Raw genomic sequence first — 26,441 nt, 5'->3', positions numbered from 1 at the left:
TAGCCGACGAGGTATGAACAATTACATTTTAAGGCCTCTGAAAACTATATCAAAAGCAACATTACTTTCTCTACCCACAGGATCATCGGCTAAGCAAGAGAAAAATATGACATTGAGATTTTAGGCAAGAAGTACACATATGGAAATGTGGAAGTGAAACCTCACGACCGTTCCCGCTTTTTTTTTAAAATTCAAAACGGTTCCGTTTTGCCGCCAATAGTAGCATTAGCTCTCTGGTTCAACGCTAGGTACCGCTCGGGTCAGCGGGGAGAGCTCCGTCTATACTTATTTTTAGTCTGTGAATCAAGCTTTCAACAGCTGATGTGATAAGACCAACGATTTGCCATCTCTCTCAATCCTAGGGCTTTTTATCGGGTTTTCTCTCACTCTTATTGTCTCAAAGTTTCAGTACTTTAGTTTAGTACATACAGTGTGCGTCAGTATTGAACTTTACCTCCTTCGTGTAGGTCATGTTTTCACATTTCTAACGTGAAGCGTTCGTAGGTGATAATCAATAAAGTAAGTTTCACTTGCTGTTTCTTGAAATTTTCCTTCATAGTTAGGTAGTGTGTTCTTTGTCCTCTGTTTTGATGTTTTCTTCCCGTTGTATTGCCCAGCAATTTATCACGATCGTATTTTCTGCCCTCGACATCCGCGATTCCTCAATCCCTGATAAATATTATCGCAGATCTATATCCTTATTTTTGTGTTCATAATACGTGTTTTGGTTTTTCAATCAATTCCGCGTGTGCTCCTAGTATTGACCTATACTTACGAATTTACAACTCCACCTTCGTTGTTTGTTAAATATGTTCACGGAACACAATCTGTAAGTGCCTGCACGAACTAAAAGTTTTTGACCTACCTTACGGGTCTCACGTGAAATCTCCGGTTTCAAGTCATGTCTCTAAGTCTCTTGTTTCTCGTCCAAATTGAATAACTCTTTTGCATGATCCTTTAAATTATCAACCCTTACGTCTTCGTGAAGATCATTCGTATGCATGCTTTTGTCTTTAGTAAGTACCAGTTAAAGTCTTTAACTGAATAGTCTCAATTTTAACTACGCACCCAGATATTATTTTATACGCTGATCTATTGCATATTCATCCATCCTTATTCAGCAATTGTCATAAGGGGTGGTGACTCCATACCGTACCCAATACCTATGCGGCTTGTTTCACCTGAGAGCTTCTTCTCAAGTTTTGAGGGTTATCTAGGTTCTCCACCTCAGATGCCATCATGAAGGTGGGACGTCACTTTCAGTTCTCCACACGGCAGATGCTCTTGTGGATCTAAGAGGTCTAGACTTCTTAAAATCAAAATCAAATGTTGCACACAGCGAGCGCTGTTGTTAAGGAGGGATTTATTTCAAATATTACCTATGGTTCATCACATTTTAATTGTATTTTGACGGCGAAAGTCTGCAATCACATGTCTTGTTTGCGGTGTCTGAAAATCGCCGCCTTATGTTATTTTTTTCAAGGTGAGCAAATTAACATCATTCCTTAAAGTTTTTGCAGAATTTTCTTCGCACACAGAAGAAAAATCACAACAGTTTTAAAGAATTGCTGTTGAGTAGTTTTCCTTTAAATTAATTTATGACAGGAAGTCTGCGACATTGCAAACGGGAGTTATGTGATTGCTGACTCCTTCCGTCCAGTTAGCCAACACCAATGCCCACGCTTAGCCCGCAATTGACATTTGTAAGTAAAAGGTGTGATAAATTCTCACCTTTAGGTACTCAGTCATGGAGCATTCTTTTGTAAAAAGTTGAAAATTGCAGAAGGCACAGTCAGAAGTGGGCCCTTACAAACAATACAATTAAGAATGACAAATTGTCCCGATATCATTTTTCACAAGTCACATTCCGTTTGCTCTATTCTTGATCACGATGCTCGTACGGAGCATAATTTTTAGTGAAACTGTAGATACAGGTCTTCAATTTGACAGAATGAAAGATGGCCTCATTGGATTTGGATTTACCCATTGAAGATTCTTTTGATTTGATCGTGGGTCTCTTGCATGCTGTAGGGATTTGCGGTTCCAGTGCTTTACATTTTGTAAAATTATGCAAGAAACATGATTGTGTAACTGGGAACGCTGCTTTGGAACAAACCCCTGAACTATATAAAGCTCTCCAAGTTTAGGCTGTGATGGAGAGGATCACCTCCGCTACGGTAAGAGTCCAATTCTAAATTCAATCAGCCTCTCCATGCACAGATGAGGAGCAAACATACATTAGCATTGTTGCCATATTATCTGGGAACTCGGGGCTTGAACTCCAGTACCCTAGGTAACATATTCTCTCCCTATTTTTGCATGGAGAGTTTGACTGGATATATAGAAGTGGGTCTCTCACTAAAATGTAGCAGATTCCCTCCATTACAGCCTCAAATTCAAAAGCTTTTTTTTTTTGAGTTTTAGAGTTTTTTTCACAGAAAACCGGTGCCGCATGTAAGAGCTCCATTCTCTTTTGCACTATTTTTTTCTTAATTGTCGAACAAGAGGTAACATGAGGATCAATTCAGAGCCTCCCCCCCCCTCTTCAAAAAAGGGAAAATAGATTCAGGAGGGGGATCAAATTGGGAACAACCATTACTTAAGAACAAGCGATGGCATTTGGTACCTTGTGTTTTCTCAGAAACGCGAACTGCCTTCAATTTGCGAAGTATATAACCCGCAATATGCGGGCCCTTTTACCCGCGAGCATCCCGGCCCCTCAGAGCTAATCTAGCCCTGGGTCTCTGATTTGAATCCCATACCTATCCAGCAGGCCATCCGAGTATGATGGTCTCAAGCAAGGGTTGCGGGGCTGGTTGTATAGAAGGGGCTGAGGGGGTTGGGCTCCAAGTGCAGGATTTGCCTCAAGGGCTATTTGAAGTAAGGAAAACAAATTGAATCGTCATTTTAGGGTCTGTATCTGCAAGTATTTGGAATTTTATCTGTGGTTCGAACAATAGTAACGGAAAGGCGTGGCTGGCGCACAGTGGATCGAGTCAATAGGAGAGACGGACAAAATTTGGAAACTTTAAACGCTTATAACTCCGTCTATACAGAACTTTGAGATTCCAAAAGTGGTTCGATGGGTTTCCTCGTAAAGTTTCTACCAAAAACACCCCTTAAAGTTTAAAATGTGACGGAATAAACATCGAAATTAACAGTTTTAGTCAAAAATGTTATGTCCGACCTCTCTAATCGACTCGATCCATCGTGCGGCGGCCGAGAGAATCGGAGACCATCTTGGGGAAAAGCCAAAGCACGAACCTTGACCAACCTGCCAAGATCCCTAACTTGTGATTTCATAATCCCGATAGCAGCTACGTTTACGGTCATTTCGCTTTTGAAAACATCGAACCGCCAAAGTAACATGTTCGATCTTTCAAAAAAGTCTACCCGTCACACATTGCTCCCCATTTCGGCCCGGTCACCTAACAAGTTTGAGGGATGGACCCTAAAAATCAGGCTTGCCAGCCAAGATGGCTCTTAAAATTTTACCCTGAAGTTGTAACATCAGTGAATTTCACGCCAGATTTCACTGTGAGATTTCTAACTGTATAAACCGGCGGCCCCAGACGATATGCCTTGCCACGCAGCCATCTTTTACGATCTGCTAAGTCTGCTCTGGATGTAAGTAGCACGGTAGAAAGGTGATATCGTTTCAAGGTCCGACGCGATAGATCGTCGTGGTGTCGTCGGTGCTTGGAGTCGAGAGAAAAAGAGACTGTGACGTAACAACAGTCTGTTCGGTTTCAAAATCGTGCACACTAAAGGTCGATCAGCACACTTTTTAAGTTAATTTTCCCTTTGGCAACAGTGTCATGCAGAACTAATTCAAGAGGTGGGGTTTTTTTCTCATCATACATCGCACGAATATCCCGGCTCGTATGTCCCAGAAGTCTCAGCCTCTGATAGGTCAACCGTGAATTAATAAGTAGTATTTTCGCCTTTTTACGTACTCGACCGTAATGTAATACGGAGTGCCCACCGCAGTGAGAGAAGTACGGAAGCACTGAAAAAGTACGGATTTTGAAGGTTTGGTACGGGCGTAGGGAAAACGGACTTTTCTTATGAAGGCGACAACATTCGACATTTTTGCGATAAACTTTCAAGAAGATCCTGAAGGGATGCAACTTTCATACACGATCAATTATGTTACGTCTCCGCGAAATCTAAGAAGTTCTAGTCCAAACATTTGGAATTCCCATTTACCCTTACCAGAATCTTTCTCTGCAAAGTCCGTCCTTGTCGAAGCTCAAAATGCTTGCCATGCGAGGAAAAAGGCATAATGAAGGAGCAAAGCATTTCGGGAAACCTCGGCAAAGAGGATTTTCTTAGGAAGTAGGGAAAACGCAAGAAGTTTATACTTTTTATGGATGATGACGTAGCAGTAGACACTCGATAACCGCAACCGCGGAAGAAGATTTCGTAAGGAACAAATACAAGCTACGTCATCTCGATCAAACAGGTTGAAAACAGGAAGTGATAACTAACTGGGGCACCCTGTTCCCGTCCCGCTTCTGCCTCGCCTTTCCGCTCTGGGAATTCATGGGTGTATTGGAACACCGCGGACGCCACGAGTATGATCCTCATGTGTTAATACAAATTTCAGATTTTTTTTAGTAAATTTTGTCATAAGTAACAAGGTGGAGAAATGGTGCTGGGTCCACACCATTTCCACACCATTTTGTCATAAGTAAATGACCGTCTGTTGATGATCTGCCGGAAGTTTCGCTTTGACATATCATTACCCGCACGAAGGAAAGTAGCTCTTACCCGTACGAAGGAAAGTAGCTATATTCTATGGTTGCAACGTCGCACTGGAAAAAAATACACATTCGATCTAGAGTCCAGACTCTTGAAAACATTGACAAAAAAAAAGGACTCATGATTCAATCATATTGAAGCTTAAATCAAAAGGAAATCCGCTCAAATTAAGGGGCTTGGTTCTTGATCTAAGCGTAAATCTGATTGAATCAAGAGTATTTTTCTTGCCGATGTTTTTAAGAGTCTGGACTCTAGAACCAATGTGTTTTTTTTCCAGTGCGGTTCAAACAATGCGATTTTTTACAAGAGGTGTATGGACAGTTTTCGTTCCGAATTTGTCTGATTTTTGCGTGAGATTGGAGGAAAAATCAGTGAAATTGTCAGTGAGAAATACCCAAGATTTTCCTCGTACAAATACGATTTGCGAGGGGAAGTGTGGCAAAATTAAATTGTAGATACGTTCTTCGGTGAAAGAAACTACGATATGAAAGTCCGTCGAAAGCATGCTGGAGCTTCGGTTATTGCCTCATTTCTGAAGAATGGAAAAAGAAAAGAAATTTTCATAATAAATCTCAGCTAAAGTACACAGAGAGAAATTTCAACACAAAAGTTCGGTTAAAAGGGAAGTAAAAAACCAAAGAACCCCGGCCTTCGGTTGACAATTTCAAGAGAAAATGCCTGCTAGTTTTCTTGAAGAAATTTAATAAAAAACGAGTGGTGACTACCAACGCCGCAATCGGAAGAATGCATTTTCCCAGTATCTCTAGACTGTGTTCCGCGCTGAATTCACAGCAAACTGTATCAAAATCAACACAAAATTTGTATTGGTTTGTGTTTTTTACCTCTTATACTACTAACCAAACCAAGAACACACATTTTTTTATCAGTGTAGGATTCTGAAATTCAACAGAAGAAATTCTGATGGTGATTTTTGCATCTCAATTGCAGCATCACAGTATTTTCGCTAAGTCGTTATTTTAAACGAGACGGTTCGCAAGATTGTCATAGTTACGAAAAAACTGTGAAACCGAAGAAGTCAGGGGGAACTAGCCGTAGAATATTTGTAAAATGACGAAATGACCCAAACAAATTGCCCGCCTCTAGCATAACTTTGGTGGAAATCGCTATAGCTTCCGCAAAATCGAGGCAGTTCGTATTCAAAGAAGAAAAAGGAGGTCAACAATTTGTAATTCTTAGATGAAAATGGGGCTCTCAAAATATGTAGGCCGATTGGAAAAATGGAAAGGCTGAAAATTGTCTACATCCTCGCCCTGACCGTCAAAATGGTCATCTTAAAAAGGAGACCACCCATAATAGGAGCCAACCAAAGCCGAGTCAGGTGTTTGTCATTAAAGTTTTTGAGGGACGGATCGAGTCACTTCCCCATAGCTTGAAATCACGGTGTGTCTGTATCTTGGACCATCGCCAAATTCTTGTATGCGTCTCATCGGCAAGAAAATTTGGTAAAAATTGACGGAGGAGCAGAAAACATGTCGACGCTCTTGCCAAAAAGGAAAGACGCCGCGACCTCAACACCTCAACATTTTTGTACGACTTGCGAGTTTCGGCGCATAGTGCGGACTGCGGAGTTCACGTGTCAGGAATACCTACTTCGCTCTCATGCCACTGTTACGGAGTACCGTTTTTCCGTACGCCAAAAACGCCTTTAGAACGACTTTCTTGGTTCGGGAACGGTAGATTCTAGATTTTTTTCAATGGCAGTCGAGGCTTTTGATGCAGAATGGACATTTCTAAGTCGCGAAGTTTCAGAATTTCCCATGCCAGTTTTTATTTTAGATAAGAAACTATCGGGTGAATTTTCTGATATTTTTCGTTTGCAGCACTGTAAAATTATAAAGAATATTCAGTAGGCGTTACAACATATAAAATACATTTGCATCAATTATAATGGATGTAACGGTAGCGGAGATGTTGAGACACTGCAACCAACAAATGCCCTTTCTGTACCCAATGCTACTTTAGAAGTCAGAATGTAGACTCAATTTCTCATAAAAGTCTATTCCATGCCTCTTTTTGTCAGTGGCGTGGCGTGCTTTGCGATACATTGATTGTTTTGCCATTTAAACCTATGGAAAAGGATCGATAATCAGGGTGTTTGCAGCGAACACCTTAATAATCGATCCTTTACCATAGGTTTAAATGGCAGACCAATCTATTTATTTGAAAGCACGCCACGCCACTGCCCTGTGTCACGAAATGAAGCATCAAAAGTCCGTTGCAAGTGGTTTTCAAGTATCACGACAGCCAATTCCCGTATCAGTCATTCTTTTTCATTCATGTCTTATCAATTACTTCTTTTAAAGAGAGAGAGAGGAGGGGCGGAAAAATTTATGAATTAATAAAAATGAGAGAACTCAGCAAAATCCTTAGATTCAAGATAGCTGACGATGAAAAATTGCAGGTCAGAATTACATAAAATGAACGCTGAAAGGGACCGCGATATCTTCTATTGTAAATTTTAAATCCTCGCTCCCGTAGAGTTATTGCTTATCTATTTATCTATTTATAGAAACTCGTGAGTTGAAAAGCGGATATGTTTTGTTATTCTCTCGTTGCCTCGCACTGCATGTCACGGCCAGGCTGAGAAAGGAAGCTCGTTCGTTTTCATTCATGCAGTACTTTTAACCAGTGGCGTGGCGTGAATTACGATATATCGATTGGTATGCCATTTAAACCTATGGAAAAGGATCGATAAATAGGGTGTTCGCAGCGAACACCTTAATAATCGATTCTTTACCATAGGTTTAAATGGCATAACAATCGATATATCGCAATTCACGCCACGCCACTGCTTTTAACCATCGCGCTGCGTCACGTGCTTTCGCGAAGATCTTACTATTCGAATGGTGAAAATGAACGAAATCTTTTGTTTGACCAGGGTGTTTATACAAGTCCGGAATTTCTGGATAGTCCGGAAATAGTACTGATTTTTTAAGGGCGGTCCGGAAGCACTGAAAGAGTGCGGAAATTCCGCAAGGAGGTCCGGAATTGTTTTTCATTTCTGAGCGAGGGGACAAATTTTGGAATTATTTCGAATTTCGTCAAATGGAGGTACTGGAAAAATACTGAATTTTTCTATCGAGGAGGAACTGAATTTCTTGGGAAAGTACTGAAAAAGCACCGTAAAAGTGCTGATTTTTGGTCAGCCTGTCTCAGTAGACACTCTGATTTAACGGAAACTCGTACACTTAAGAATGTCAGTCTATTAAGTACCTACATTTAATAAAGCTGATTCAAATTAGCTATTATTTATCTGCAATAAAATAATCTGCTGCATTAGGAAGATCTGACAAGGTGTCTACCATCAGTGAAAACCGGAAAAGATGAGGAAATTCGATGTTATCAGGGAAAATATTAGGAAAATCTGTCGTGGATAAAGAAATTCCGAATGCTTCGTGCAGTTTTCGAGAATTTTTCTAACTGATGATTTATTTTATCAAATATGTTGATTTTTTAGATCAAACGAGTGTCAATTTTAGTCGCGGATAAAATCAGGAAATCACGTCTAAAATATCAGGAAAATCCGAAGCGTCGCCATCCTGGATAGTGAAATAGGTTTTTTGGAAAGGGGATGGGGGTTCTGATCCGCGACATGAAAGATTCACTCGAAACAACGTTCTTTATCCACGTCAAATCTGGTAGAAAAGGAATATGACTGAAAAAAGCGTAGTTTTTGATGAAAATCAGGTGCTGCCGATAGTCCCAAATAACGCACTCGGTCGCGTTCATGCAGGCCGGAAAATCTTTACTCCTCTGACGTGAGGGCGTGTCTCAATTTTAACTTGAGCCCTGTACTTCGTGTACCCCTATGCATTCCGAGGCTCATGTGGAAATCGAGATACGTCCTTACGCCAGAGGAGCGACGAAACGTCTACCCTCTCTCGTCCATCCTGCGCCGATTTCTTGCCACCTTGTTGCCAAGATCCAACCACGAAATTGATCCAAGGATGCCCGATATGCCGTGCTAAGGAAAACCGCAGTATGAGCATTCGAGAGTTGCCAAATTTTTCCGGATAAAACGTATATTTTTTAGAGAAGTTATGCATATTTTGCCGCGAAATTTTCGGATGTGTAAGATCAAATCGCGAATAAAATGACCTGCAAAATTCGAAAATAAATATTCACAATTTTTCCGGTAAATTCGATTTTTAGTCAAGGAAATCTGGCAACGTTTAAGGGCTTATACGGCGTTTTTCCTCAGCACGGCAGTGATTTCCCTTCATGATGAAATGTGACAATGGCGCCAGAGGCTCGGTGGAGATAGGCTCGGGAGTCCGGAGGGCGATGACCTTAAATCGGAGTCCTGAGCCGGGAAGCTAAGCACAGCCTTGAGGATACTCGTAAATCGATACATTAATGCAGGAACCGAACATCGTTTACCTATCGGGTGGCGCGGCGCGGCGGTGGGCAGCCGGTAGCTCCTGCAACTGCGCGGGAATAAGCGTAACAATCCTGAAAATCCCCTCAAGGACGACAGAACAAGGTTGAGAACTTATCAAATCCTTTGGGGCTGTCCATAAAATGAGTGACGAGGGTTTTCCGAATTTTTTTGACACCCACCCATCCAGGGATGCAGAAAATGCCCGATCACACACCCGGGCTGGCGCGTGGGAATGTAGGAAGGCCCCCAAAATGTGGAAAAAGGGAAGATTTTGTGGGGTCAGATGTCGTAAATCAATGAAAAACAGATAAAGGTATTTTTTTTAAATTCGTGGGGGTTTTGGGGAAAACCTAGGAGAAAAATGTGGAAAGCTAGCGGGCGGGCGCGTGAAAATGAGGAAGCTTGGAAGATTCTGCACCCCTGCTGCAGCCCTGCACCCACCTTTTGCAACGCGACCGTAACGCTTGTCCAGACACCCCCAAAATAATTATATCCAGTGTTATGATAGCAGGCTATGTTGATAAGATGCTCAGAATTTGTTGTCAAAAATTGTTTTAAAACGGAGCTCAAACTTCTAAGTAATTCAAGTAAAGCTAACAGTAATGCAATCAGATTCAACCTCCTTCTCTGTCATTCTGAATCATCGGCATACAACGTCTGCGGTTTTTTTTCTCTCTTTTTAAATCCCCCACAGCCCAATGAAACCTAAAATCGCTATGTCCATCACGAGAGGACACTCGAGGTTCAATTTTCTTCTCGTAAAAGCACGTTACTGATTATAATTTAGAAATGATTCATGTCAATCCATTAGGTATTACTTCTTTTGAAAAAAAGAAACAAACGCAGTGAATCTTAGCCTCTAATTTTTTTCCGAACTTAAGTTCTCGTTTTGAAATCATATTGCTGGTGGTCAATGCCGGAGGGTTGCCATTCCATCGGTGCAAAGGGTTGCCATTCGAACGGTGCTTTCCTTTGTTGCTATCGGTGCTTTTATTATGTCATCACATTGTGTGCAGATCCCTTTTATTTTTAGCCAGTTTTGTCTGATTACTAATCGTTGTTGCCTTTGATGTCACAGGGATTAACACGAAACATTTCACGAAGCTGAGGTATGGGACATTGCATTCAAGAAATAGTAACATGGTAAGTTCTTTCATTCTCCATTCACTTTTTAATGTCTTTGACTTATTATATCTAAGACTGCTATTATGTCACTAATTTGTTTTAGCTCGTCTTTCGATCGTTATCATAGTCGTTTTTGAAACAGCTCCTTGCCATAGGAAGTTCCATGTTGATTACACGATAGTAATGAAATAAGGTTTAAAGAGATCCTTAACAGAGCATCCTACAAATGACAATTTTAACGAATTTTGATTAAAATTCAATAGCATATCCTTCTGAATACACCTTTGTGAGGAATTACATTGTTTTACATCCATAAAAAATGAAAATACAAACGGAAACATTTTACCAGTTTTGAAAATTATTTTGAGGTCCTCATCCTAAAGTTTTCAAAATCGTATAAATTTTTCTTAAGTATTTTTTATTTTTTGCTGTGGCAAATCATTGTAATCCCATACAAGGGTTTATTTCTAAAGTTATTTGTTCAACCGTCAAAAGTCCGAACTAGTCGGTCGATAGGGGGTTCGACTGAAGCACGAGGAAATGAACCCTCGACAACGAAGCCTTACACAGAGTATAACCCAGCTCATGGCTGACCAATCTAAATGCTAACGTGTGTTCCTTGAGATCTCGAGGACAGATGAGCGAACACGTTATACAGGGTGTCCCAGGATTAAGTACGAATGTTGATAAACACTGTCACAGTGTTAAAATGACGATTTTTCTACTCCAACTTTTGGAGGCCTTGGTCCCCAGGGGAAGCGTTTTGGAGAATAAGTTATGCCACAAAAACGTCTTTTTTTAACCCGAAGAATCGACTCCTTCAATATTCGTACTCAATCCTGAGTCACCCTGTATTCGACGTTCGTACGTGTCATAACTTTCGTCGATAAACAACGGTTCTTGATTCCCGCTCTACGGACTCCTCTTTCTCGCACTATACTTATTCTGATCGCCGAGTGGCTTCGCATTACACTATCGTACTAAGGAAGAACGCCGCATGAACATCCGAGAGTTGCCGAATTTCCTTTGAGTAAATGCTTATGTTTGCGGGAAGCTATAAATATTTTTCCTTGAAATTTTCAGGAACTTTAGGTAAAATTGCGAAGGAAATTATCTGAAAAATTGGGAGGAAAATATTCATAAGTTTACCGGGAAATTCGTGTTTTATCAAAGGAAATTTGGCAATGCCTGCAGGTTCATACGGCGTTTTTCCTTACCACGGCATTACAGGCATCTGCATCGGATTTCGTCCATTATTTCGTCGCACGGCTTATTCCGAAGACGCAATTAACCTATTTATCGAATGCGTTTATCAGACTCGTCTGTTTTCTATAAATATTCATCGGATTTTAAACCCGGGTTGGACCATATTGATACGGATGACGTCCTGCGTTGTCTTTCATGAAGAATTTTACGATTTCCTTTTCATTAGGAAATTTTATTAATTTCCAAGAAATAACTGGAGACGGCTGTAATATCCAAGTATGTTTTCACACCCTTGATAAAATTGCCCCATCCGTGGACTGGCCATCCCCTTGCCCAGTCCACTAATTAGGTGACGTTGTTTTGTGGAAACGAAAATTTGAGCAATGAAACCTCTTAGTTCACCCGCCCGAGGGATTTTTCTCCGTGAGAGCGAGCACACACATACACACTTATACGGGAGTGCAACCTAAAATTTCGACAAATTTGGCATAAATAAAAATAAATTAAAATTAGATGAAAGTGGAAAGAGGTAATACCCTAGGTTGGCTTCATAGGATAGGAAACATTTCGTGGAAGATTAGGTGAATACTCGTAAATCATGAGGAAGCAGAATGGTAAGGAGAATTTTACGGCAGTCATCATATTTCGTGGATTTTACTTACCTACCATTGCCCCGTTTCCATGATCTCGTGTCTAGCACTACTATTAGTCAGCGTATTTTTGACAGGGTCATGTCATGAGAAAGTTTACAGATCACAAATCACACACTTTATTTACCTAGGTACCGCATTAGAAACAAACGGAAGTGACTTTTGAAAAAATGACGGAAACCCAAAAAAGTCAGAATGCTCGTAGCCGAAAAAAGCTATGCTAAAATGCATGTGTTTCAATGTGAAATGCCGCCATGCAGATGACGTCACAAGGCGGCACATTTTCTCTTTTGGTGCAAATTCTCCTTTGAAAAGAAGAGAAGGAAAAGAAATGCCTCAATTTTAAAAGATAAATAAAATTATCTTGCTCCAAAACACAAAAATGGTAGTAAAGTAAGAAAATGTTTTAATTCAAATATTATGACCAATCAACATTGTCCGCAAACTTAAAACAATTTTTTTCTCTTTTTCTCTTCTTTTTTAAGGTAAGGGAAATTGTGAGACCATTTGAATATGGAGATCTTACTCTCTTGCAGTTGCAATGGAGGTCTTTCATGTCTCAGGAATGTGCGGTTTAAGCACTTATTCCCATGTAAAATTCCGCTAGAAACACTATGATACCACTGGTTTTCTCTGAAATCGACTCCGAAGCTCAAAAAAAGCTCCCAAGTTGAGGCCGTACTGGAGGGGATATTCCAAGCTACCCTGAGAGTCCACCTCCACATCAAGACAAACTCTATGCAAAGATAGGGAGCAAGTACTTAGCAGGATTGCCGTGTTTTCACTTTTGCAGTCCCCCAACAAAGTGGCAACCCTGATAATGTATTTGCTCCCTATCTTTGCATAGAGAGTTTGCCTTGATATAGAGGTGGACTCTATGGGTAGCGTAGGATGTCCCCTCCATTACGGTCTCAACTTGAAAAGCTTTCTTGGAGCCTTGGAGTTTATCTCAGAGGAAACCAGTGGCACCATCGTGTTTCTCGCGCGGAATTTTACTCAGGAATCAGTATTTAAATATAAATTGTAAATTCCTGATTTATGCAAGAGCTCTATTGCAACGATCCCTGTAAATGTCGGTCACGTGTGTGAATTTTTACTTATCAGTATTTCAAGTCCACGCGACGCCGCGGTGGGTCGCACGGGCACGCGTGCAATAAATTAAAATCTTGACGCCGCCGCTTGCTCGCGCCCACCATTGGCGCACAGGGGACCGAATCAATAGGAGTGGTCCGACAAAATGTGGAATTTTTAAACGCTTTTAACTCCGTTCATACAAAACTTTGAAGTTCTGAAATGGTTTCATCGGTTTTCTCGTCAAGTTTTCTTCGGAAAGCACCCCTTTAAATTTAAAATGTGACGAAATAAACATCAAAATTTGCAGTTTTGGTCAAAAATTTCATGTCCGATTTCTCTATTTGACTCGATCCACTGTGAGGCGATGGCATAACCCGTGCATGTGCTTGTTTATTTCCGGGAAATCGGCTCCGAGCGATAGACATAGATTTCGTTGGGTGAGTTGAGTCCGACTCCGAGCCGGCCTGCGGTCGAGTGGTGCCTGCTAAAAATAACCCCAAAGGTTAGCACCGACGTTGCCTTTTTTGTGTGAAACCCTCTTTTCTCCCCGGCGGCTCTTTCTGAAGACTCGAAAAACTGGCCGGGATGCTTTCCACTTGAAGATGCTAGGCGTGCATTTCATGTGCGCGTGGCTTAGTGCGCGTCTTAGGGCCAAAATTTTACTCTGTTTAATTTCCTATTCCGAAGGTGGAACTGCGGAAACGCGAATCTTGCTCGCGGCAATTCAAAATCTCCGCGCTCATTTGATTTCATGCAAGGCGAACAAACTAACGTTGTTGCTTGAAATTTTCATAGAATTTTCTTCAATCAAAGGATAAGTCAGGGAAGTTTTCGAGGCATAACAAGGAGTATTTTCTTCTCTCAATTTACTTAATTCAAAGAAAATTAATTTTGAAATCGATGTCAAAAGTGGACGCTACTAGGTCCACTTCCCCGAAACTTAATTTTTCCATACTTACTGCACTTGAAAAAAAAACACATTGGATCTAGAGTCCAGACTCTTAAAAACATCGACAAGAAAAAATGCTCTTGATTCAATCAGATTTAAGCTTAAATCAAGAACCAAGCCTCTTAATTTGAGCGGATTTCCTTTTGATTTAAGCGTAAATCTGATTGAATCAAGAGTCATTTTTCTTGTCAATGTTTTCAAGAGTCTGGACTCTGGATCCAATGTGTTTTTTTTCCAGTGTGCTCTCTTTAATTACTTGGTAGTTCTCTTGTTCATTTTTTTCAAGAGTCTTTCATTTCGTTGGAATAACGATTTCACGGCCACGGCGAATTGAAACAGCGTACCGCGTGTACGATTCTCCACTGCGAGGGAACGAAAGTCAAAACGCCTTCAAATACGCTGCATACCACACGCACGTCCCTCGAGCATGTTTAGTTGTATTCTTAGGTTAGAACCTAAGTCAAGCTCGTCTCCCTTTAGTTGGCCGTGCCATTAACCAACTGAAGCCATTGTCATTCACTTTCTGCAGTATTAATGAACCGGTTTTCTCCAATATACTGTGTTATTCAATGAATTTAACAGAGCATGGCCATTTTCAGGGCAACCAATAGGTACATTTATCTCTTAACTGAGGAAATTGTAGGCGTTTGGAACGAGGAGCTGGGTCGGGTTTTTCATGAAATTATAAATTAAACACCGTACATAGCTGAAAATGACCTTTTTATTTTCTATATTTACGGAAAGGGAATCTTCTTTAAGTCCTTTCGATCTCTAATTACAGCTCGGCTCTAACTTCAATTCAGCCGCCTCGCAAATTTCCGCATTCCGATCCACCGTGCGCATTGATGTTCTACTGCTGCTTAATTCATATTCTGCCGCGCCGTGGAAAGGAAAAACGCCGTACAAGCTTTTAGACGTTGCCAAATTTCATCTCCTAAACTACGGATTTTCTGGGATTTTTTGTTTGTTTTTTACCTCTATAACTTTTCATCCGCAAAAAGGATAATCTGAAGTATTAAAAAAATCCGAAGTAAAAATATTCCCAGCTTTTTCCGAAGGAAAATGTTGTATCGGAAGAAATTTGGCAACATTCGAATGTTTGTACCACGTTTTTTTTAACACGGCAGCATTGTGGACAATCAATCGTTGATTTCCTTGTAAACAGTTTGATTCACCTACTACAGCGTAGTAGCAGTCCTTTGATTCAGATCACCATTCTCGAAATTTCTTCGCAAACTCAGCTTTTGACACGATAGTCCTCCAGTCACCCGTAGCGGTTTTGGCACAAATTAAGCATTCGGACCTCTGGGCAGTAGACTTTTATTATAAATCAGCATTTCAGTTGTTCTTTTTTTAGATTGCTCTCTCATTTTTTTACTTTGTAATTATTTGCTTCGCATAACTATATCGCAGCTCCAGAACTCTAAAACAATCATGTAGGCCTTCAAATTTTTCAAAGGGAACGGACCTTTATACACCTTTCAATTAAAAAAGGACCTAATTAATGGTAGTCAATCGATCAGTCTAGCAGTGATTAACGATTGATATCTTATTGGAGTGGTTTTGCAGATCTTTGGGGTTTCATATTTCATATTTGCTTGACGACTGATAAACCAGAGTAAGTGATTCATTTTGCAATATAATGCATAGTTCGGAACACTTGTGGCCTCACAGAAGATTGTTTTTGGTGCGCAGTAAACTTACCGTCCAAAAAGAAAATAGTCGTACGATTCCTAGCACACGGGGTTGAAAACGGATCAAATATCCATGCCAACTTTTGCAGATGAATTCCTAAGATATAGCACGACTATGAAACACAGGTAAACATCGTATTTGAGTCGAAGCAATTATAGTTAGAGGAACGGAACAGAGGGCATAGATTCGATCGACATGAATCCATCGACAAATAAATAAAAAACACCGGTGTCGATTAGATCGACATGAATCGATCGAAAAATGAAAAACGTGAACCGATCGACGTGATTCGATCGATTCACGGGTTTTTGATCGACTCACGGATTTGCCGATCGACTCATGGGTTTTTCAATCGATTCACGGGTTTATCGATCGATTCACTGAGTTGTCAATCACTCCACCGGTTTGTCGATCGATTCACGGTTGTCGATTGAATCACGCGATCAATTCCTGTTTTTAGTTTTCGATCGAATCGACAATCGCATCATCCCCAACATCTGAACCACTTCCCTTCAGGAGAACTTTCAAAAGTCGTTCAATTAAGTTCTTTTTGCGTTTTGAGTCTGTCAAGAATGATATCATGACCGTCACTCGTGCTTACTCGAGATTAAACTGCAGCGCGTCGCGGTGCGAGAGCGTCAAGTAGAAGAAATGTCCCCGACTCACCGTGGCATGGGCGCATGGCGTCGCGCTGCGCACTGTTAACGCACGCATTAATTAGCGCGCTTACATAACGTACTCCCAGAGCGCCACTTCCGTGAGTCCCTCCACCCAACTTTAATAACGGCGCCTGTGATCATCATTGTTGGAAGCTTTCATCAGCTGTCATTTGTCTCGTGCTCCATTAACTCTCGTTTTTTTCCCCGTGCAACCTTTGAGTAAATGCCTTTATAAGCCTCGCACCTATGTTACACACGCGATGTGAAATATGATGGAAATTCTAGCTACTACTCTTTTTTTTCCTACTTTTTATCCCCTTGTTATGCATTCAACTATCTACCCTGATAGCAGATCGGGAAACAAGTTTGATTCAAAAACGTTTTTGTTTTATGTTTAAGAAACAATTGTCGAAGGAATGATCTGGGATTATTTTTAAAGAACTGTAAAAAACGACTTGGGCATTCTTAGTCGTAAAAAATCTTTATTTAATGTTAAAAAAAAGTAGTAGTAATAGCAGTAGAAGTAGTATATGTATTTTATTTGGCTACAAAGCATCTAATCTCCAGAAGACACCTGAAGTGAGCTCTAACATAATTTATAGCTTGTGTTTGGTTTTAAGAATAGAGAAATACTTAAGGATATTTTCCTTTTTTTTTAATGAAATGTTTTTGTAAAATAATTATGAAATTTTAAAAGGAAGATTTAATATAATAATATCTGTACATACATTTCATGAACGATTTAAATATAATTTTTTTAAAATGACTAAAAAATGCCCTTTACTGAAAAAAAAGTCTATTGGATCCAGAATCCAGACTGTTTAACAATTTGCGGAGAAAAAATACTCTAAATACAATCAGAGTTTTGCTTGAATCTAAGGGAAATTCGCTTAAATTAAGAGGCTTAGCTCTCGATTTAAGCAAAACTCAGATTGAATCATGAGTATTTTCTCGTGTTAAATCTTTGAAGAGCATTGACTCAAGATCCATGATACTTTTTTTTCCGATGTTACCCTCGCAATGTCTCATAATGACTTTTAAACCTTTCAATCGTGTTATTAACCTAGTAAAAAAAATGACTCTAAAAATTTTACAAACGGTTACATGCTACATTTCACCACAAGTTTTCTCCCCAAACGGAATTAAAGGAATTGAATGAAACAAAATTAGAGGCTGTGCCTAAAAGGCAGCATTCCGATTCCGCAATTCACGTTTGATCACTGAAAAAAAATCTCGGTGTATTTACTAAGAAAAGGGTAAAATTACCAAGAATTCAGGGTTCTGTTTGATCCCAGTTTTTTCTTGGTAAAATTACCATTTATGGAATTGGTAATTTTACCGAAAAATCTCGGTAAAATTATTGAACTTTCTCGGTAATTTTACTGGACCTTGGTAAAAACGCCAATATTTTTTATCGACTGTGGTAGAATTACCGAGATAAAATGGCAAAGTTACCGGGAATTGATTACCAATAAAAGTGGTATTCTTACCTAAAAAAAAAAAAAAACAGCAAAAACACCGGTTTTCAGGTAAGCTTACCAGTCTGTCTTGGTAAAATTACCAATAATTGGTAAAAAAAGTGAGATGGTAAAGGTACCAACGGACCTTGGTGAAAACGCCGAGATTTTTTTTTCAGTGCGAGCCCCCGTAGAATAGGGCTAAGACGAATAAACCTCGGTCTCAGGAAGGAAAGAAAGAACAAGGTCCGGAAAAGCAATCGACAATGCGGGGCCACAGCTACTCTCGCTCTCGTTATCTAGGTCATCCGGGGCTCCAAAATCGCAAAAAAGCGTCCCGAGCAGGGGGAAAAGAAGGAAAGCCTCGCGGTGGACGGGAGGAGGGGATGGGGTGGAAGGTCGAGGCTCAAAGGATCCTGGAAAAGACCGGACGGGTGCGGAGCGGGACTCAAGCCGCGCTCGCAAGTGCAAGGTCAAGCTCAGTGAAAATCAATACGGGCGCTGTACGTTGCCGCTTTTTTGGTGACGTCGCGTCGTGAATCAATACGGATTCGTTGATTTTCGTTTTGAGCACCGTCAATTCCAGACAGGAACGTGCGGGAAACTGGCTTCGGAGCCCGACCTAGAGTACCTGTAAACAGGAGTGTATTGCCATCTCTGTGCCGCTCTCTGATTGGTTCGTCAGTTTTAGGCTATCATGGAGCTCCATAGTTGGACCAATGTAAACAAACCCGACCCAGAGGAACACGTATTATCGGCTGAGAAATTAATGATGATCACACTCAAAGTGATCAGTTAGGAATAAATTTCATAATCCTTTTTCGTTTTTATTGTGATTTTGATGTAAATGCATGATTCTGCGCCCCTGCCGCCGATCCTCCCCCCCCCCTACCCCCTCATATGTTTATTTCCAGGAGCAAACAAAGAACACGAACTTCAAGTTGATTGAATTAGTGACGTTTCTCGGTTTCACCCGTCCAGCTTGCTACCAATTTTTTAAGGCACTGAAACCTTAGGAGCCGTAGACGTCAAGGCTTGTAGAGTATAGGGCTTCTGAGGCTTACCAGGTTCAGATATGCCCACTCAAATTATAAATCATTGAAATTCATCTCGCCGTCACGCTGGGACAGCTGGAAAGTATTTGATTTTCTGCTGAGGCAAGCACCTCTTCAGTTTATTCCTGCAAGAAAATCAACAAACATCGGTATCGAACAAATTATGCTAAAACCCGAGTTTCGTTTATCACTATGCAAAAAAAAAGAAGAAAAAAACTGAAATGGAATAGAAGCATACTCCAATAGTCTATCGGCACAAAATCTCGCAGAAACCCTAAATTAAAGCCAAATGAGACTAAACGCAAAATATTGCATTTGATTAGTCAAATCGAACTGGAATTTTCGCTTTAAGTCTCAATTTGCTTTAATATAGGGTTTTCGGAAGAGATTCTTCAGAAGCAAAACTTGTATTTTAGCAAAATTTGTTCGATATATCGATGTTTGTTTACTTTCTGGGAGGAATTACCTAAATCCTTAAAATCTAGAAACTTTCAATGGTTCAATCGACTGTCGAATCGTACACCGCACTTTCGTAGTGCTTAAGAACCACCCTAAATTATTATGGAAAATCTATTTGACTTCTCTGCAAACGAGGTTTTTCCGAGTCGCAAAGAAGCGCAATAACTTCGGGGACTATGCGAATGTGGGTGCCATCCAATTCCCTCCCCCGATTCCCTCCCGAAACCGATTCCCTCCCCCGATTCCCTCCCAAGACCGATTCCCTCATGCGGCCGGAACCGATTTCCGATTCCCTCCCGGCTTTGAAGTAAATTGAAATATGTGGCAACGTCGCAACAATTGATCAAGTAGTAAGACGAAATAATCAAGATCCAAAATAAACTCACCATTCCCAGATACACCTGATACCGCACATTTTCGGCCTCCCGTTATTACACCCCGACAAAGTGGGTGACTCATTCGTGAAGTTTTTCTTGTTCGCACATCCTGAATGTCCTCAAGTGACCAAATTCGTCAATTACCTACTTCAAACGTACATCGGTGAAGGAGCCCAGTTCCCCCCGAAAATGTGGGCTGAACGATCAGCTGATCCAGCGCGAACCACCAACTCGTGTGAGAGTTTTCACGCGCGGTACAACTCCTTTTATTACAAAGCTCATCCCGATTTTCCGAGTTTCGTTGCCGTGCTGAAGAGAATTTTCCGCGACAGCAAAATTTCAATAAATTCCGCAAATCAGTCAGTGGCAAAACCCAGATCAAAAACTGCCAAAAAAATTGCTGCTCTCGAAAAAAACATATCCGAACTTCTCGAAAACTACAACGATGAAGCCTTGTTCCACTTCATTCGCACGGTGTCTCGTAGAAATTCGCCAAATGTTTTCTTGTGATTTTTTTTTTTATTTGGTCTTATTTTTTTTGACGCGACGGACTCTGTACACCCGTTTAAGGTACTTCATAGAAATTCGCCAAATGTTTTCTTGTGATATTTTTTTTTTTTTTTGGTCTTATTTTTTTTTGACGCGACGGACTCTGTACACCCGTTTAAGGTACTTCAAACTTCTACAACTTCTACCACCTACTCTTCTACTCTTACGAGAAATGGCGCTGTATCAGGTGTATCTGGGAATGGTGAGTTTATTTTGGATCTTGATTATTTCGTCTTACTACTTGATCAATTGTTGCGACGTTGCCACATATTTTCAGTTTACTTCAAAGCCGGGAGGGAATCGGAAATCGGTTCCGACCGCATGAGGGTATCGGTCTTGGGAGGGAATCGGGGGAGGGAATCGGTTTCGGGAGGGAATCGGGGGAGGGAATTGGATGGGGCCCGCGAATGTGACGTCATCGTCCATACGGTCCGCAACAAATCTATTCCCGCCTTACAGACAACACGGTAAGACCGATCCCGCTTCTTACATCTCTAATTGGACCGGATCAGTTATTTCCAAGGACTGCAGTTCCATACTACTTGCTATGAAGACTTCGAAATGGTCTAATGCATGTCTTCATGACAGAGACAGGCTCCATTGACGCTTTCTAGCCGTCGATAGAATCGTTCCATCAGTGTCTTGCCTTTGTTCTTGTAAGTATAGAGAAAGAAAGGGAAAGGGCATCGGTAGCCAAGCTATACAGCTCAAGATCAAAACAGTTTTTTGGCTGGGAAAATGAAGTTGGAGTGGTAGGAATGTAGACGGAACGGTTTTTTTTGTGGACTGCAGCTTATAACGCCATTTGATGTGATGATTCCCAAATCAAATCACCTCGAATCCGAATTCTAGTGCGACATAGCCGACCCGCCATCTGTCTCGATGTTCTAGTCTCTCGTCACAATCACGATCCAAAGGTGCTTTGAGGACCTAAGTTAGATCGCATGAACCGTAAGTAAGGGGTGACATATGGACCGTAGAACCGTAAACTCGGTCTTATGTCGGTTACTCATGCAGGTGGACGTATTTATGCTAGAAGGAACTATATTGAATGCAAACCCTATGCACATAGTTCCTTGCAGCATAAATACGTTCAACTGAGCTTTCAAACCGAACCGATCGATATGAGCTAGGTTGCACGAACCGATAGAACGGTTCTAAGAACCGAGATTACGGTCATACATACATGAACCGAATTGTACGGCCTATGTTCAATGCTGTAATTACCGTTAATAAGATCGATTTTTGTTTCTCGCAGCAAGTGGAGGGATACACGATGGCCAATTCTTCGTATGACGTCACGCGATTGTGTTAGCACAATAACTTCTCTGTTTGAAATGGGGTTGGATTTTTGGCGAGTTGGAGAGGTATTTTTTCTAAAAAAATTCAATTAAATTATAAAAGAAAAGTTGGTGCCCTAATTTTTTACGCGCTTTCCGAAAATCATTTGAAAATTTGCGCATGAGCCCCATACAGATGGACGGGCACAAGGAAAAATTAATTTGCTGATTTAACAATTCAATTGCTAAAAGAAGTGACTGCAATGTTTTAATGTAGATTTTACAACAAAAAAATGCTACTTTAACCACCCCCGTGGTCAAATTAGCTTACAATAGTGGTTAAAGTAGCATTTTTTTGTGAAATTTACGTTGAAATATTGCAGTCCTTTTTTTCTGGCAATTGGACTGTTAAATCAGCAATTTAATTTTTTCCGTGCAAGAACTATTCGATCCTCGGCCTCCTTGTCTATACTTTGGCAACGTGTCTGGCCATAGCTATGTACTTATCGGACTCGGCTTTCCGTTGAAGGCTCATGTGTCGGGTCGGGCCACTCGAATTGACGACACTTGACGACTGACGTAATTGCAAATCACTGGAGCCCTCCCCCGCGCCCCCCTCGTCCACCGACCTCTGAACTGCCGACGCCTCGTGAGTGAATGACCGTCCCCACCCATGCATGCCAATGCCCCATACATTCGTGCTTGTCCCCGCCGGAAAATTATTTCCGCTGGGCTCGATCGGCGGTGTCTTGACTGCATACTTTGAAAGTATATAATTCGCAGCGTTCGTCGGAGACATTGCATCTTTTTAGTTGGAGGTAAGCGATCATGAACGGATAGGGAGGGGGGGTGCATTGAAATCTACAATTGTTATTTACATACGTTTTTGAAAAATGAAACAAAACAGTTCAAGAAAGGTTTCATTGTGTTTTTCGTGGAATTTCCGGTCAGAAACACCCTTTGAAATTGGATTTGTGTCGAAATTAACATATAAATTTGAAATTTTAGCCAGATTTTCCATGTCCGACCTCTTCCGTTAGTTCGTTCCACTGTGAGGCGGTCTGGAAAAAACTGGTAAAGTAGGTAGAGTCAGAGAATTCGCGATGACAGGAGATAGTCAGGGAATAAAAAATTTGCAGGTGTCTGAAATTTGATGAAATCCGTGTTTAAGTGGAAACTACTGAGTGAACTGAACACGAGAATACCCATGGTTCAGGAATTGAACAATTATGGGGGAAGATATGACAAAATGATCTAATCTGCTAAAGTACGTGTGTTTAAATGGGAAATTCCACCAAATAACGTCATTAGGCGGTGCATTTTCTCACTTTTAAATATATTTTTCTTCTATTTCCCATATGAAAAAAAAAAAATTATGAAAAGCACTGTGAAATCAGCTCTTTAAGCTTTCTCTGATGAAGCGATAAAAAAATTGCATGCAAATTCTCCAATGGATCAATTTTTCGGTGAGAATAGCTCATCAAGTACATAGGATGGCTCGTACTTACCGTACCAGGCCTTTTTCTTGATTATTTTAGATCGGACGAAGTTCAGGATTTACATTTCTGACCGGACTTTTTTCTAACTCCGCGGCGAAAATTCTAATTTATTTTTCAGATGCACTCAAATTTTTTACTAAAGTGGCCGCGGAACGACTTTGCCGCATTCGTCGATTTTAGATCAGGCCTTCGGCCTGATCTAAACAGGGGAATGCCTAACAGGGATACTTCACGCATTGCGCAATGCGTGAAGTATCCCTGTTAGGTTTGTAGGCGCCAGTGCGTCGCCGCGCGCAATGCGTGAAGTATCCCTGTTAGGTTTGTAGGCGCCAGTGCGTCGCCGCTCCGCTTTGTATTAGGCTGTAATATTTAATCTCGCGGAGTCAGCGTCTTTCAACTCATGATTTTGAAATGTTTGCACACTCTGTATGGACTATTCTCATTTTAATTGATGAAAAAAAAATATATAATTATTTTAAAGGAAAATATAATGTGTGTTTTGTAAATATTAAGGTGTAGTTCCGTATCAAACTTAAGTCATTATTTCTAAAGCACACGAATCTCTACACAATTTCTTTTAGCCTTTTATAGCCAATGGTGATAAAGTGTAAAGCCCGGCGATAGGAACTATAGCCGGACTGTATACTTTTTTATAGCTTCGTAGAGCCCGGCTGTATGATTTGCTCCGCTTTCTACAGTCAGCTATATGATTTTCAATAGCCTTCCTTAGTCGGCTATAAGAACTTCTAAAGTATTTCAGCAAGCAGCTCCCATCGCCAATTTTTACCAGGGGCAAGAACGCCGTTACATGTTTAAACAATCAAATCATTACTCGGAAAAATTGACAATGGTGCCATAAAAGTCAGTAACAGCTTATTTCATCGGCATAATAGACAATGTTTGAATTAGGTCACGATGCGAGAGAAACATGCAAAGCGCCCTTAGTTTACGTCGAATGCGACGCACGCTCATTTTAACTCCTAGATGCAACTATTCGAGCACCATGGATGTCTGTGTTGCATACGCACGCAAGTGAAGGCGTTATGATCATCTAGGACGCCTCACCCCCGGCGCTAAGCGCGTGGCGTCGGGCAACACTGCGAGGATCTAATACGGCAGGGCGCTTTCAATTCTTCTTTTATACTACAAGATATCTCCTTGGCACGAATAGTTGCACACAGCCGTAAGAATTAGTATCTTGTGTGCTTCAGTTTTGATACTGCAATCAGCATGACTCGTGGAGCTACTATTCTTGTTTAAGAGACGTCTTCGATACGAATAATTGCAGAATTGAAGGCACACAGTCATTTTAGATCCTTACAGTTAACACCGAGCCACACAAAGAAATGAACCTTTCAGAGAGGTTCGACGCAAAAGTTTCAACTATAACTGCAAATTTCGATGTTCGTTTCTTCACATTATAAATTGTATGGGGTGCATCTTAAGGGAATTTTTACGAGAAAAACAACGAATTCAAGATGAATCAGAAGAGGTACAACTGCGGTTTGCACACGCCAAATTTTGTGCGAGAAAACTTCTGACTTGTCGAAGAGATGTCAATTTTTGAAGGGGGAAAAAAAAAAAAAAAAAAAAAAAAAAAATTCAGGAAGACCCCTCAAAACTCCCTTATGGCACTGGGAAGACCTCACGTTCGACCCCACCCGGAAAATTGGGGACCAGTACCCCTCCAGAGAGCGTGGGTCCACTCGAACGCTTTTGTCCCGGTGCTAGCGCCGCCAACGCCAACTTTAACGGTTCCGCCACCACAAGAGCCGGCACGGCTGGCTCCGCTCAGTTCCTGATGTGTGAAGGCCGTCCTGCTACAAGATTTGTTGACATCCCCTCCTCCCCCCCCCCCATCCCGCGCGTCGGTCGATCGCTCGCGCGAGCGTTTCCTATCGCGCGAGTGTAGAAGTGAGCGAACTTGCAAACGCATTTTTCCCCGTCCGTCGTGCGAGATTCGCAACAGCTGGACTCGATCACATGCAGCCGGCAGTCGCTCGGCAGATAGCGTTGTGCGTAGTTCCGTTTTTTCCGCGCGAGTAGCGCTCCCCCTTTATCCGCCTCGTTTTTCCGGAAAATGCCCCGCGAGTCGAAATCGAAATCTCGACGCGATTAGTGATAGACCGGATCAAAATGGAGAGGTACTTCAACGCACGTCGTTCGTAAGTGTTACCCGATCATTTGCAATCAGCGCCAGCCTAATTGCGCAGCGTCCGAGCTGATTACATGGCGAGATTAGCGCGTTCTCTACCTGTTGCCTAGCTTGGACATCCGTCCAAGTGTGTGATTTTCCGAGGCTTGGGTGCCGATTTGCGGGGGTTTTTAAATCGTTGATGTGATAGGTCGTTAATGGGTGGAATTTCTCTGACGGTTTGACGACCTTGGCGGGCGTAGATCGCGGTTTATCAGCTAGGCTGTGACGTCAGGCTGGCCGCGTAAATGTATGGCGCACGTTGATGCCGATTTTCCGTTGGTTTTTCTCTGTCGTTGGCGGAGACGTGAAGAATGATGCAAAAAAACTATAGAAATTACACTATTCTGACAAGAGTGATGCTTTGTGTCCTCACGAAGAAACAATGCCATCAGCCAGCCCCCTCTGATTGATCGTTCCTTAAAAAAATGAGAAAGAAACAAAAAAGTTTTTCTTTCAATTGGAACGCACGGCCATGGGGGTTGTTTCTCCCTAAAACGACATGCTTTTGAAAATCAATGAATCGAACATAGACACGTCGATTTCTTTTCGATAGGTGGATTAATTTCAATACAACTTAAACTGATTTTTAGGGCGGTCTAGGAGCTCTATAAAAGTACGGAAATCCCGCGAGGATGTCCAGAATTTTTCGTCTCGTGACGCGCGGGTTTTTTTTTTTTTTTTTTTGTTTCAAGGCAGCCTGGAAAGTATACAACCCCTTCCAAATTGATTCTTAGAAAGTGCAATATTTTTCCACTAGATCACAATTCTTCAGTCGGTTGCGTTGGTCTTCAGGCCATCAATGAGCTTCAAATTTTGTGGCTACGTCATTCTTGTCGCGGTCCGCGTGCAAATTTTAAATTTTCGAATTTAGTCATGTAAAAGTACTAAAAGAGGATTGAATTTTTCTGTTGAGGAGGAACTAATTTTTTTGGGGGAAAAACTGAAAAAGTTCTCGAAAATACTGATTTTTTGCCAGGCAGTTTTAATGGACAACCTCGTGAGGCTGCGCTACAGTTTCGCACAAATTTTGTCAGTGCAAAATCT

General features: G+C 41.2%; 1 protein-coding gene across 5 annotated transcripts in view; it reads left to right on the top strand.

Moving 5' to 3' along the window:
- The first annotated feature begins 363 nt into the window (after positions 1-363).
- Positions 364-26,441, top strand: part of phtf (putative homeodomain transcription factor) — a 74,155-nt gene continuing 48,077 nt past the window's right edge. For 2 of the 5 annotated variants that reach the window (XM_072306129.1, XM_019045627.2), the window contains exons 1-2: positions 364-519; positions 10,245-10,309. In XM_072306129.1, the coding sequence (XP_072162230.1) occupies positions 10,278-10,309 (32 nt within the window). In that variant the 5' untranslated portion in view covers positions 364-519; positions 10,245-10,277. Of the gene's footprint in view, positions 520-584; positions 830-939; positions 1,017-10,244; positions 10,310-25,184; positions 25,366-26,441 lie in introns of those variants that run through there. The other 3 variants (XM_019045628.2, XM_072306128.1, XM_019045629.2) reach the window with 3 other exon arrangements.

The sequence above is a fragment of the Bemisia tabaci genome, chromosome 1 (assembly GCF_918797505.1).
Source record: "Bemisia tabaci chromosome 1, PGI_BMITA_v3".
In the NCBI taxonomy this organism is placed as follows: domain Eukaryota; kingdom Metazoa; phylum Arthropoda; class Insecta; order Hemiptera; family Aleyrodidae; genus Bemisia; species Bemisia tabaci.
This window is presented reverse-complemented; position numbering and strand designations above follow the sequence as displayed.